At 35.9% G+C, this 15,289-nt stretch overlaps 1 protein-coding gene across 2 annotated transcripts in view; it reads right to left on the bottom strand.

The window, feature by feature from the left end:
- Window positions 1-208: 208 nt before the first annotated feature.
- YLPM1 (YLP motif containing 1) overlaps window positions 209-15,289 on the bottom strand; it is a 59,275-nt gene continuing 44,194 nt past the window's right edge. The window contains exons 15-21 of one of the 2 annotated variants that reach the window (XM_019733491.3): window positions 15,206-15,289; window positions 14,848-14,931; window positions 12,561-12,641; window positions 9,334-9,385; window positions 4,233-4,363; window positions 957-1,138; window positions 209-621 (exon numbers count right to left, since the gene is read on the bottom strand). In XM_019733491.3, the coding sequence (XP_019589050.3) occupies window positions 992-1,138; window positions 4,233-4,363; window positions 9,334-9,385; window positions 12,561-12,641; window positions 14,848-14,931; window positions 15,206-15,289 (579 nt within the window). In that variant the 3' untranslated portion in view covers window positions 209-621; window positions 957-991. Of the gene's footprint in view, window positions 622-956; window positions 1,139-4,232; window positions 4,364-9,333; window positions 9,386-12,560; window positions 12,642-14,847; window positions 14,932-15,205 lie in introns of those variants that run through there. The other variant, XR_012494591.2, reaches the window with a different exon arrangement.

Here is a 15,289-nt window from a genome sequence, read left to right as displayed (position 1 = left end):
AAAGATAGAGAAGAAATCAGCAATAAAACAAAGATGAGTGTTTTGAACATCACTGAGACCTGTGTTACAACATGCGCTATGGAATCACTGAGCTATATAATGATCAATGAGAAAGAAGTTTTGGGATGTTCAGCTAGCATGCGATTACAACACACCATATAAAAAAAACAATAAAAATGAAATTAAGAAAACAAGAGCAAGGGGCCCATGCTGTATAGCCCATGAATCTCATCGGCTTTATCATGATGTTTATTGTTTTTAATCCTAGTACAATCAGCTACCAGTTACATACAGTAAAAAACAAGAACAGCCACAAAGCAATGATGATAGAGATAGTCCGTGACATTGTACAGTGGAGAAAATGTTTTCTGTTGGAATCCGTCAGCAGATCCCCACCTGGCTTCAGCAGTTAAGCTATCACTCCCTCCCTCCCCAAAATAGTTTTTTAAAAAAATTGTGTCTTGCTTGGGTACAGCAAGATTCTAATACCTCTTGGGGACACTGGAGAACTTTAAAAAACTAAAGCAGTAGAAACAAAACAAAAACTGAAACGTGGAAGCAAGGTGACACACAATGAAGCTCCATGAGGTCTTGGCTTCAGATCACCTCAAACCGAACCACCTGGAAAGAAAAGAAAAGGCTGTCACGCCAGGAAAGAACGGGCAGACAATTCAGTAGACCTTAATATCTCATGACTCCATTCCTTCGCAAATCTACAGAATCCATCCTTTCCTCAAGTCTTGTATTTTTATAAGTGAGCCAGGTTTGTAGAAAATTGCTTCCTTTCCCAATATCAACTGTATTATAAGTATTGGCAACTAGCACACACTTATTCGTTTAGAACCAGAAAATAATATAGAAAACGAAGCATTTTTAACAAAGCATACTGCCTTCTTTATCTCAAACCCTTCCAAACAACCACACAGTAGGTTACTAATGTGACTATGGACCCTTACCTTAGAGGAACAATTGACTCCGTTCAAAAACTAAGTCATATATATTTGGTTCGATTGAGGGCTTTTTCAGCCAGGTGACCACTTTCATCTGTGATCTTCTCCCAATCAGTCTGTCCGACCACAAAACCTATGGCCCTTTTCCTATCTGCATCCTTCTTTTCCTCCAGGTCTGCCCATCTCACCTAAAAAGAACACAGCATTAGGCTGGGCTTTAGAAAAAATAAGTATGCATAGGGCCTCTTCCTTCTATGGATAGTCTTAAGAGGTAGGATAACTAATATGAAACCAGGAGTTGAAAAATTAGAAATTAACTGGGAGAATTAGAGAAAGGCATATATCTTAAGTTACAGAAAGAAAACTCTCAAGTCCACCACCAAGCCTTCGCCATTCCAGCTCCCGCAGCTCTCAGCTCAGTCCTGTCCCCTCCATGTCCTCTGTCACTCCTTTTTAGTTCAATGACCTCATTTTTTACCTGAAGTAAAGCACTAACCTCTACCTAGTCTTCCTATCTGAATTCTCACTTCGTCCAATTCATTCTGCCAGAATGCTCTCCTTAAAATACAGTAGTGACTCTCATCTGTTTTAAATCCTTCCCTTACCTACAGAATAAAATCCAAACACACAGGGCCCTCTGAATGTGGCCCTGTCTACTCTCCTGCGGCATTTCTGGGCAGTGCCTACCGAACAACTTTCAGCTAGAAATGGCTTCTTAAATGTCAGTGTACCCTGCTAATCTACATATAGGTACTCTTATTGAGATTTACACTTTTTTTTTTTTGCCATTTATCTTAAACCGTAAAGAAAAATGTTATAGTACAGCAAAATCTTGACTGAAAGGTTTGAGATATATTTCACCTATTGTCACTAAAAATATTTCTAAAATGAATATTTCTAAAACAAAACAAGGGAAATGTTCACCTTCCAGTCATTACAGAAACACAAATTATAAGTATACCTGAGCTACAATTTTATACCCAACAAAGCAAGTGAAACTTTAAAAAAATAAATTATATTTTAAAACCTAACCATTCTGGTAAAATTCTAGTATGACCAACTCTACAGAATGACCTTTTTTTATGGTGGAAGTTAATCTCAGGAACCCACATGATATTTGTAAAAAGCTGAGTTATAGAAATCCAGAGCACCCAGGAAAGGAAAGGGTAATGAATTCCGCATTCCTTGCCACCTGTAGCTTCTCCTGGTGCTCTGATGTTGATTTTGGTGAGTGGTTTGAGGGTTAAAACTATGTGAAATGAGGGTGTGCGGCAGGGAGGAGAGTTAGAGTGGAGCCACTTTAAAGAACTAGGACATGCTCACCCATTTTACAGAGTAAATTACATGGGATCACACATTCCTTACTGAAGAGGATGACAGTTGAGTAAAAAAAAAAAAAAAAAAAAATCTAGGGCAAAATATTTCTCATTTGAGATTATTCGTCGTCACCAGAACTACACCAAAATATTATTCCCAAGGAAGAGCTATTTTTACTTCTGTTGAACCAACCTTAAAACTGGAATGAGAGGTATCAATAAAAGTCATCCCTGGGTGGAGCTGGGCACCTAAAGGTTGCTAATCAGATCTCCCTTCCCCATCTCCTCCGGCTACACAAAGGTGGGCCTAGGGACTGTCAAGTATGTGAAAGAGCTTTGAAACCTGGAGTTCTCTGATGGTATCCACTGTAATGACGTTTTACTGGCTTTTGTATTTTCTTATAGTAAGTGTTCTTTTACTAATAAAGTACTGAGGAAATTCATAAAAAAGCAATGGTGCATAAAGATAATGATACATAACCTCATTCTTAATTAAAGAAATGTAAAATGAGATCTTTTTTTCACCTCTCAGATTGTCAAAAGTTTTTGATAACAGCACTGTGGGGGCAAGTGCAGAAAAATAGGCATTTACTTACATGTGGGTGTATAAATAGATGTAACCTTTCTGGAAAGCAATCTCACAATATCTGTCAGGAATGATAAATCATATTCTATGAGCTTGCAGCTTTAGTGCTAAAAATCCACCCCAGGGATTATAGATCGCTTTCAAAAAGATGCCAAGACATACACCATAATTTTCACCATAGTATTTATATTAGTAATAAAATGGAAACAGCATAGTTATCCACCAATAAGAGACTGGATAAATAACTGATTGTACACCAAACAACGGCACACTAGGAAGCCACTTAAGTAGGTCTGTATATACTTATAAAGATCAAGACAGATTAGCTGAAAAAGCTTATGCAGATCATATATAATACGATCCCTTTTGTTTTGTTAAGTTTGTTTTAAAGGATATACACAAATACCATTTTTGCTGAATTTGACATCTATGTGGAAGACCTATCCAACTTCATTTCTCTGCTTCCTTTCATAGCAAAGCTTCTTCAAAAAGTTGTCTATATGTGAAGCCTGTATTTATTCATTTCCTATTCCTTCCTCAGTCTGCTCCAAACTGGCGTCTGTCCTTCAACTCTCTAAGAAAACTTGACTGATTGTTGATCAATCAGCAATGATTGCCACGTGGCCAAATTCAATGGTTATTTCTCTGCTTCCAATTTACTTGTTTACTCTATATCATTTAAGACTATCCTTTACTTCCTGAAACATTTACCTATGTAAACTTCTAAATTTTGGAATCCTGAGTCCTATTACCATTTCTAACTTAATTGGTTCCTCATTGAACTTCTAATTTTTCACTCTCAAACTTATGGCTCCCTCCGTCTTCTCTAACTCAGTAAATGGCACCAAACACATGGAACATTTACATTCACTCCTGGACCCTCCACATCTCATCCATTAAGAAGTCCCACAGATTCTCTTTAACACTCTACTCTGTACCTGGCTCTTTTGCTCCATGACAATATGGCACAAGTGGCCACTCCAAACTCCTTTAAGGTTGACAACATGCTAGCCATGTGAGGTTCAGTTCTCCATTTTTAAGTTATTTGTATATTTTGATCACACAATTTGTGGGGTCTGACTCACTTTTCTGATATGTAGTATGATATAGTATAAACTTAAATCACTCTAAAAAGAACATTTATATGCTTATCTGTCTATAACTTTTTTTTTAATTAAAGTTTATTGGGGTGACAATTGTTAGTAAAGTTACATAGATTTCAGGCATACAATTCTGTAATACATTATATATCTCACATTGTGTGTTCACCACCCAGAGTCAGTTCTCTTCCCATCACCATATATTATGTCTATACCTTTCTAAAACCAGATGCCTGAACAGGCCCTTCATCCATTGGCAGTTATTGACAAAGTCTCTTACCCTCTTCTTCCCAGGCTCAGAAGCGCGAGTATCATAATCATCAGGGAGCTGAAGATAATCCTCCATTCTGCTGGCAATTGCCTCCCAGTCACGTTTCCTTTTAGTACCAGTTCTCAAGCCATCCAACTTGTCTGAGGGACAAACACAGAGCCGCAGCATTAAGGAAGAGTGTGAGTTTGCACACAACACACAAACAAGGGAAAAGAAGGCTGGAACACGGTCAGAGGGCACATCCACAGTTTTGAGAGCAGCATCACTTGCAGATCCAAACTCTCTTCTCAGCTGAGATAATATCAAGTTCTGTATGATTTCCAGTGCTTATTTGGTGTTCATATTGGCAGCCACTACGTTACGATGTTGGTTTAAGTTACAAATACGGGCAGAGCAAGAAAAGGCACTTGTCTCCTGGCCTCCTTGCCCTCCACCCCTCAAACCACACATCAGCTCTCATGGTTTGAAGGAAAACGCAGAGTTGGGTTTTTCTAAAAACAGTTTCTTCCATTCTTTTTCTGTAACACAATATTAACAGCACCCGTCTGATCTGCAATCATGTGTGACACGCACGGTGTCATATGAAAAGCTGGTAGTACCAAGAACTTAATGAGCCAAGTTAATGTTTTAAAAGGTTTTTAGATGAACAGTTTCTTGGGATTTTGACCTCTGTGGGAAGATTCACCATGAGTTAATGTTTATGAGTAAGTTGACTGTACAAATCACCACTTTCTTTGGTTATACTGTGAAGTGATGTTGACCATTCTAAGGCTAAGGGCTAGTCAGCCAAAGTGACCAGGTCTGAATTTTCTTTTTGAATCCTCAATCTGAGGGGACTAGGCTTTCCAAGAGCCTAAAACTGTAATCAACTAAATGAACAGGGATTGTCAGTTCAGAAATTATGAGATACGAGTTTAGGGGTCTTTAAGAAGAACACGTGATAAAAATGGGTCTTTTTTATTGATTGTTAATACTGATTTGAATTCTACAGGTGAAATGTTATGAGTTACAGATATTTTTAGTTACATTGAAGCACTAAACTTTTGAATCATCTATAGCTATATAAACACACTATTAAGCAGGTCAATAAAGGAAAACCTAAAAACTTCAGAAACAATTAACTACACTTCATTGAACTCCATAAAGGGTGCAGAGTATATATAATAGAAATCTTTGAGGCACCAAGTTGGAGAGAACTTGATACGAAAAGTACAACGGAAGCAGAACTTGATACAAAAAGCACAACGGAGAGAGGGTGAATTTGTTTTAAATGTAAAAGTTGCACACACAACTAACTGTACCATACCATACAGGCTACAAAAACCGATAAGATTTTGCATAATTAGCAAAGCTTTTATTTCCTAAAACCCTCCCCCACACTATAGTACTTTACAAAACTCAAGAAATTTTTATCGTATCACTTTGGAAAAATTTTGACATGGATGCATGCGTTCAACAGAAACAGTCTCCTAATCTCCTCTGTAAATCACATGCTATACCAAATGGTTCTATCTACATGCGTATGACAGGCCATATTATAAAGGATCTTAAAGAAGTAACCCTTTGATTACACAGGGGCACAGGATATGGCAGTAGAAATGGAGTCCCACAAACAATAAAACTGTTCTCAGCTCAAGAGTGAACAGTATTATCGAAGAGTAGGAAGCTCCAATGCACTTATTAAATAAACTTTAAAAGATTTCCCAACTAACAACATCAACTTTGACATTAACATACTTCAAAGGAAAACATCATATTTCAATTCCAAGAATAGAGCATGGCCAGGCAACAATGCAGAAGGGCAGTGTGGAAAATGCAGTAACTTTTCCTCAGACACGGGGTATATGACAAGAGTTACAGACCAGGAGTCCCATATTTGCAACAGAAATTTAGCAGAGCATGTATTCCTAGTCTGAACACCCTTGTTTGTAACGTATAATCTGACATTTCATTGTGCACAACATGTTTAGTTTTCCTTTTTGGGGCTGAAGAAAGGTTCATACCTCTTCCACATGGCATCCTGGAAACCCAAACACACAGAGATGTATGGCGTAAGGTGAAGGAAGAGGAACCTGGGGTGTTAGTTACAGAAGACGACTGGTGTCCAACACACTCATACTCATGATTTTTAGAGGCTTAAGTTTCAAAACATGAAGTTTTAAGATGAAGATGAAGGTTTAAATACCCAACTTGGCCGGTCCCAGAATTTTACCGTATTTTCAAAACAGTATATATTACTAACGCATAGCAGAAACATTTTTTTTAGATACATTAATGTATTTGCTAAACATAAATTGTATTTCTGAAAATGTGTCCATCGTGAACATACAAGGGTATGTGCTATACAAATAATAACTGTGTTCCAACTGGGAAGAGATGAAACTCCCTGAGATGTAGAAGGTCAATACACAATAACTCATAAGCAGAGACAAACGACAGAGATGAGAAAAGCAAAAGGACTTGATATGGAGAAACCTAAAGCATGTGATTGGATTTAAGTAGCTTCAATGCTGAATCCCAGTATCCGATGTGGCATATAACACCCACCCTTGCATTAGGGTGCTTGGGTCCCAGCTGGGAAGGGTTAGTCAGGTGCGACTGAAGGGGGGCCACACACAGTCTACAACAACTCCATGACACCCATGCCAGATGTAGCTCAGGCCAGTTCTGAAAATTACAGCACTTCTAATTTAACACTCAAACATAGGCTGAATGAACTGTATATTGTACTTAACAAAATGAACACAGATCAAGAATCTGCAATGAGATTTAACCCACTCTTTGAAAGATTATAGGTAAGTGAGTATTTTCTCATTGGCAGACTCATTTGTGAATCAAAGTTCCTCCGTTACCGACTCAGCCCTTCTGGCGCAATGTGTGGCATTGCTAAAGCTTACTATGTTTCCATCCAGCACAATCATGTCAGCAAAAGTAACTTAAGAATGTCAGTAAAGTACTCAGAAAAATAAATTGGACCTGGTAATCAAATCTACTGAATTTGTTATGATAAGGAAGGCAACATAAATAGGCTACTTCTCATATGATGATCCTATTTTAGAGAAGAATCGTCTCAGTTGGCTGCATGAACCAACCTCAAAGAAGCAAGTACTTTCAAGAATGCTCACATTCAATTTGCCTGTCTCCAGAGGAGGATTAGCTCTCACGAACACAGTGGTGCCAGATGCAAGTCATTATACGAAACATCAGTGTCACTCTTATTAAAAATAAATAAAAACCCAACTGCAAACACGTTAGAATTTATTTTCTAGATTCATTATTAGATCTTCAGTGCCTTTCACTGAAATGGTTTACTTAACAAATCCATTTCTGGAATTCATTGTGCAACATTCTGTTTTTAAAATGTACTGAATTTGTACAAAATGCATTTCCTGAGAAGCAAATGGTAGATAGGCCAGATTTTTTTTTTCCCCCCGAAATCAATACCAAGATTAACGGCATCTTTTCTTGAGTAATCACAACTAAATTCCATTTTCCTTTCTCTTTAAAAATTAGGAAGGAAAACAGAAAACAGGCTCAAGTTTAAAAAAGCATTACCCTAGATCATATATTACGTAAGGCCTCTGGTTATATGTGCAGCTACATTATTTGTCACTTTTGCAACCCCTTTGTCTCTTTATGATCTCTCTTTGCCCCAAAAGATAATCACTATTTAGAGAACCAGAAAAGAGGGACATGATCTTTCAGGTTATCCTAAAAGTACAGAACTTCAAACATTCTTAATCTAATGTCAAAATAAGCAGATCTAAAGCATTATCATTAAAAGTGAGTTGATATTATTTTACTACATATTTAATTGCATTTAAACACTTATAAATGCTTTAAAAGTTTAGGAGATAGTTGGTCATGAAGATTTCCCACAGAGGGAAGACTAGTAGAAAAATATGTCAGTAACCATATATAATTTTTCCAGGAGACACACTAGAAAAACATTCTAGACTTTACAACAAAGCACCTATCCCAATAATATAATAATACTACAGTTTACAGAACTATATTTTAACATAGGACCTGGTCAGTATCAATTGCCAACATGATCAATTGGGCAAAATAAAGGCATAGCCTATTTGACTATGTATAAAATGCACATCTAGGACATCAGGAACACAGATAATGGGTGCCGAACAGTAAAGCAGCTGAGTGACTGAAATCTGTTCTCTGAATTTAAGATATTTAGATGGATACTTCAGTTCTGGAATAACTGCATGGTACCAGGAAGAGAAACGCAGGGACCAACAGCCACATTTCATATATATATATGTAAGGTCAATCTTCTCAAAAAGTCCTTGTCACATTTTCTTAAATTATTTATTAATATATCTAAATCCACATGTTAAATGGTTTTAAGTGAGGTAAAAACAAAAACAAAAAAACTGAAAAAATGTTTTGCAGTATTACCATGAAATATTGGGAAAAAATCCATTGGACATGTATGATTTTCTGCTTGACAGATAACCTCATAGTAAGCAACTCCAATTTTTGATTTAGACAATCACATTAACCAGTTTACCTTGTAATCTGGCACTAAAGACAAGTTGAAGGAAAATATAAATGGAATCTTATAAGCAGCCTCCTCAGAAACCTGAATTATGTATCTATCACCCTCTACCCAGAAACTCTTAATTTATTTTACAAGGAAAATAACTGCCTTTTAATTGAATTTTAAGCTTCAATATTTATTATTAGTGGTACTACTACTACCCAAAGTATTCATATTCCGGTTCAACTTTGGACTGCAGTTAAATATTCTTTTAGAAAAGCAGAAATCTCATTGGCACCGACATTTCTAATTAATATAAAAGAAAGGATTTTAGAAGTGACGGTATTTTATTACTAAATTTACCACATATTTCTGCTTACTCTAAAAACTTTAAGTGGTATTGAAGGTAGTTCTTTTAAAATACCCTTCTTTCACTTTGTCACAAGATATGACTAGTTAACTTGAAAGCTAACAAAATAGACCAAGGATGTAAGGTAGGCCAAAAATCTTAATTTAAGCAGAAATTTTGGGAAATTTGTTCTTACAGCAGAAAGATCTATGACCATTACCATCAGGTATCACATATAAAAACAGGAAAAAGGAAATACCCACCTAGCTTTGCCTCAGATGTGTCCATCTCCCATTTGCTTTTCGGAATGTAACCCTAAATCGTACACAGAAAGAAGCTCGAAGGGTTAGAAAGAGACACATACATGCATATCACTTTTGAACTGGAAAAGCATTAAAACTGGGAATGGATTCAGTTTCCACTCACTAGTTATAAATATATCCCTAGGGAAAACAAAGTCTCATTATCTTTGAAGAAACTGAATTATCAAATTCACCAAACTTCACAGCCCAGATTTCAGAGTAGTCACTTCAGAATAGTATGAAGGCGCTTGGAGGCAGCTACAGTTCAAGACACACAATTGTAGTCTGAACAACAGCTGTATAGTAAATATGGTAAGAATGTACGGTAGTTACTGTGCTAACATTAATATCATTCAGAGTAGCAGAGGATTTATAATACTAGCTAGGTTCTTTTCTAATTCAACTGCTATTCTCAAGTGATAGTAGTAGCCATGAGGTCCAAAGAGTATTTTTCAAGACAGTTACTTTATAGTCTAGCATAATTGCAAATACTCAAAAGAAAGGAGAAAGCTTGGTATCACTGAACAAGTCTGAAGTTCAACTTCATTTTAAAGTGACTCAATCCATTTACTAGTTAGATCTTACAAAGGCTAATTTAACTGAATCTGTTTCAGAGCATTTCTTTTTCATTAGTTGGAAACTGTTTATTATTTCTGATGTCTTTTAAAATTATATTTTCCTATTACATGAAAAACCAGACATCGCCACAGGCAATTTGCATCTTATTTAATAAAATAACTGGGTAATTCATTTCAAATGAAGTCCCAAAAGATTTTCAAATTTCCCAATGTACCTATTTAACTATGTAGTAATCCTTTCAGTTTATTCACCTGGCAAGTGTATGCTTTTTCCATGTAACTTACTATGATTCCCCTTTTCTTTTATTTGGACTCTATTAGACCCTAACATACAGAACTTCAAGACTAGGATTTATTATGTAGAACAGATTCATCACAGGTGTCAGGATCTCCTTTTAAGAATCACTGTGTCTCTACTATTGGCAATGTTCAAGGTCATAGAACAGACTGACACACAGGTAAGTTGGAAAGTATGTTGAACATTTCACAACAATAGCTTCTGTACAAGAGTTTAGTAGAGCATTATCATTCTTCCAGGAAACCTATAGGTCTTATACATTTCTAGTATTTCAGCCAGACTAATAATTCAATTTCAACTCATTAGGTAGTATTTCAGGTTATAAATTAATACCATCTTTTTCAAATACATTTTGAGAACAAACCAAGACAAAGCTATGCTGAAGTGATGGTGCTGAAAGTTAAGTATTGATGAAATTTGTACAAGTTATACTTCAAAAATCATCTGAAAACCTTAAGCATCCCTAGAATAATTATAAATTTTGAGTCATATCTACCAGGTTCACTGAAGCACCAATGAAGGCAAACTATCAAACCAATGTTTCCCAAAACGAGTCTCTTAACCAAGAAAAGCTTGGCTTTCACCCAGCTGTAGTAATCAGTACAGAGTAGAAAATGCAAAGTTTACTGAGAATTGCATTAAATGGTCTGAATGACATGAGACTTGCTCTTAACCCTGTGGTTAAAATTCTCCAAGAATCTTTTACTCTTGGAATAGAACCCAATAGTAGAAGATCTGGATTCCGCATTTTGACTGGGTTAAGAGCAGTTTTATAACAAAGATGAGCGAAACGAGCATGTTAATCTACCCCTGCTGGAACTACCCTGTTCTTACTTAAAACGACATCACCTTCTCGCCGCTTAAAATGGAAAGCCACTTGGAAAGAAAAGAGATAGTCCAGCAGGGTAGAGTTCTAAGGCTTCCTTGCCATGTTTCTGATATAAAAATATAGTATTACAGTGTGTTTTATTTTTTAAAATAAAAATGCACTCAATAGAAAGTTCTAAGTTTTGACCTATACCTAAGTAAGTCATATTATGAATCAAATCCTGAACTGAAATATCCACAAAAGGAAGACAGAGCTTCAGAAAGCTAACTATATATATATATATACACACACACACACATATATATATATATATATATATATATATAGACTTCTCACATGATCACTTTCCAGAACACACGCTGCAAGCAGCTAAAGAGGTCATTAGCTATGTTCCAGAACAGCGTGGACCTTTTAGTGAATTTCCTGCTTACATTTTAGGTCATAGATGTCAAAATACAACTTAATTAAGAAAAATACCTTGTTCAAAGAAAGAAGAAAACATACTGAGATTCAAATGACATTAACTTTAAAGCTTATTTTTTAATCCATATAAGAAATCTAGGAATGTAGAGGTTGACACCATCTCTATATAAACACACAGTTGCTATCCATAGTCCTCTCATACATGGGTTTAATGGGACCACTTCTTAAAGACTCTGTATTCTCTAGGGGAGTAGGAATCAGGGTTCTCACTTTGTACATTTTCAGAATAATATGAGAAGCAGCTGTAGCAAAGGCTGAAATAGTAAACAAACCGAATAATATTCTGAATTATAAAAGCAACAGTATTTCATGGCATTGCTAATCTTTGTACCTCATTTGGCAAACACTGAAAAGTAATATAATTCTATAGGTCGCATATTCATGAATGACAGGGTAAGGCAAACATATCTAGGAGGTGTGATCAAAAGCATTTACAGTAGGTACACGGGAACTTGGAACTCACACTACGCAAGCCTCTAATCAGCCTAGGCAGAATGCATTGATTGCCTACACATCAAATTATTTTCCTAAAACGCAGAAGAACAAATCCAGCAGTCTGTGGCAACCCTCTGCCTCCTCATTCAATAAGTTCTTCTGCCTCAGTTGACAGAAACTCAATTGTGAGATCTTGTAGCAAAGAGACAATTATGCATATGTTGGGTAGGCTATACCACATATCTGCTGGAATGTAAGAACACCCTTTCAAATGTAATTGATTTTCTTAAAAAGTATACTTCCCTAAAGCCACCCACAAATAGATGAGCGAGTACAAGGGTAAGATTCTTAACATTATTAAAATTTTCACGTAACAACGCAGTAGAGGGTTCTTTTGGTCAGGGGAAAAATAAAAAGTATCCAAAAGTCTCCTTGAAGATGATTATGGAAACTTTTACCATTAAGGTTTATAGCGACAGAATAATCTGACCATAGATCTGAATTTAAACCCCTAAGAATTTTAATAAAGAGACATTTTGTTCAAAGTGGTTGGTCTGTCTCCTACCAGTTCGTTTTCCTCTTCCTCTGCATCTTTCTTTTCTTCCTTCTGTTCTTCGATATTTGCATCAAAATCTTCCATCTCTACCTACACCACCCCAATAATCATAATAATAATAAAAAAAGATGGAGTTAACATTTAGGAAAATGTTGAGTCCCTCATTGAGATATGAAATGAGCACAGTTGCCCAGAGCAAGACAGCACTGTTACATACTAAGTAATTTTTAACTACCTAAACTTTGAAACAGAACAGATAAAACGCAGAATGATATTTCTGCCTTTCCTTTTCCTGGGATATCTATGTTTACAGATTCCTATGAAGTTAAGTATAATGATCTATCCTAAGTTGATGGTTATGTTTTGAATGCCTATGAATTACTAGGATTTCTTTTTAAAACCTTTAGCTAGTATTCCAATTAAGTAAAACATATATATGATTCAAATTTCAAAATGTAAGAAAGGGTACAATGAAAAGTGAGACGACAGAAGCTTGGTCCAGGATGGCAGCAATGCAAATAGAGAGTAGATGGATTAGAGAGGTATTTATAAGGTCAAAGTGAAAACACTTGTAGACTGATGACTTGGTGGAGGGATAGGGTCAAGTGTTGGTATAACTGACAATAAAGAGTCAAGGATAATGTAAAGTAAAAAGTCAAGATTTCAGCACCAAAGTGATTGGTGGGTCTAATTAGTAATATAGAGAATACTAACTAAAAAAGGAACAGGTTTAGATGAATTACATACTGGATAGGTTGAATTTGAGGTGTACTAAGGTAATATATGTTTTTTGGTAGAAAATTGGGAAAATAATGGTAGAATGATAAAAATCATCTCCACTCAGATATAATTAAAATACTAATAAAATGGATTCTGGTCTTTACAACTTACTATTAAGGGCACATAAGTGGCAATCCAAACTACCAGTAGAACGTGCAAAGTAAAAATAGAGCCTAGGATAGATACAGCCCTATAGAACACCAACATTTAAGGGTTGGATAGCAAGAGAAGCCAGCAAAGAAGACCAAAAAGGAATGGGCCAGAGAGACCAGAGGAAAACCAGGAGAAGGTGGAATCATAGAAGTCAAGAGAAAAATGTTTTCAAGAAGGTGAACAGGGTCAATTATGTCATATCTGGCTGCAAAATTAAGCAGCAGGAGAAGTGAGAATTGTCCACTGTCATGAAAATCTTTGGTGAGAGAGTCTCTGGAGAATGGCTGGGGCAGAAGCCAGAAGGAAATGGGTTGAGGAATGGCATGGAGGTAAAATCACATAGAAATATAATGACAACATTGAGTATAGATAACGCTCATTCATAGCAGGAGGTCGAACAAAACAGAAGTACACAACTGATTATAAGAGAAAAATCTTTCCTTTTCCATGATAAAGATTTACTTCCACCAAATTAATAATTAATTTAGGCAAGAATTATCAATGGATAAAAATTTGTTGGGGGAACAGAATATTAACAATTTCAAAGTATCTCCCTACAGATTATTTATTACAAAGAAAAACAGACAGGTAGAAAAATTTGATGGATTCCACGTGAACCAAGTGATCGACATTTAAATCACCAATAATGAAAAAAATTGACACCATCTGGCTCCTGATATGATGCACGGAGACACACATCACTTATATAGTATTCTTGCTAATGTTTGACCTAAAACTAATAATGTGAAAACAATCAGACAAACCCAAATTGAGGGGCAGACTACAAAACTGGCCTATAACCTTCAAAAATTCTTTGCCTTTCGTAACAATGATGTGGCTGAGAAACTACTTTTTATATTAAAGGACTGGATCCTGGATTTTAAAAAATTGCTATAAAGCAATTATGGGAATAACTGGTAAAATCTGAATATGGACTGTATGAGATAATTCAGGAAATTTATACTACTCAGTATAGCATTTTATCAATGTTAAATTTCCTGAATTTGGTCATCGAGACTTCTAGTTTTTGAAGAGAATGCCCCTGTTCCTGGGATACCCATTGAAATATTTAGGGGTGATAGGCTATGAGGTCTGCAACTTAACTCTCAAAGGTTCCACAAAAATAGTGATAACAATAGTAATAATAAGAAGAAGGAGGAGAAAAAAGAGGAAGGGGGGGATTTTATCTATATAGAGAATAATATTACAAAGTATTAATTGGTGAATCTCAATGAAAGTTATACAGGTATTCTTAAGACTATTCATGCAACTTTTCTTAGTTTAAACACTTTTCAAAGTAAAAGAAAGTTAAAAAAAAAAAAAAGGTCATTTATGCACTGCCCTTGAGCCAAAGGACACTCACCTCTTCAATAGCAGCATCTTGCAGCAAAGAACGAATGTCCAGACGCATCATATGACGAGGTGCAGTTTCCCAGTGATCAGCCATCTATAGAGAGATTCAGGTCAACTTATCTCTACTCAAACAAAGACCAAGTGAGCATCCAATACAAGTTAATTAATTCTGTAAAGTCTAACAGGCTAGTTCCAGGCAAAGCTAGGCCACCTCTTTTACTTAGATACAAAGGATAAGAAACATTTACTAAAGTAGATAGAAAAGATATTTTGAAAGTAAAGGGGATAAAAAGAACTTTCAGACAACAGTGATAATACAGCCTAAATGAAATTTAGAATGCAACACCTACTATGTTTCCAAAAATCACCTTATTTATTTCTTTAAGCTTTCTTCCATGAATATTTCTCTTGCCACAAGTCTGGTTATCTACACTCATTTCAGCCAAATACAC

The sequence above is a fragment of the Rhinolophus sinicus genome, chromosome 3, assembly GCF_057876585.1.
Source record: "Rhinolophus sinicus isolate RSI-liver-muscle chromosome 3, RSI-T2T, whole genome shotgun sequence".
NCBI lineage: Eukaryota > Metazoa > Chordata > Mammalia > Chiroptera > Rhinolophidae > Rhinolophus > Rhinolophus sinicus.
Note: the sequence above shows the minus strand (reverse complement) of the source record. Positions and strands in the feature narration are given on the sequence as shown.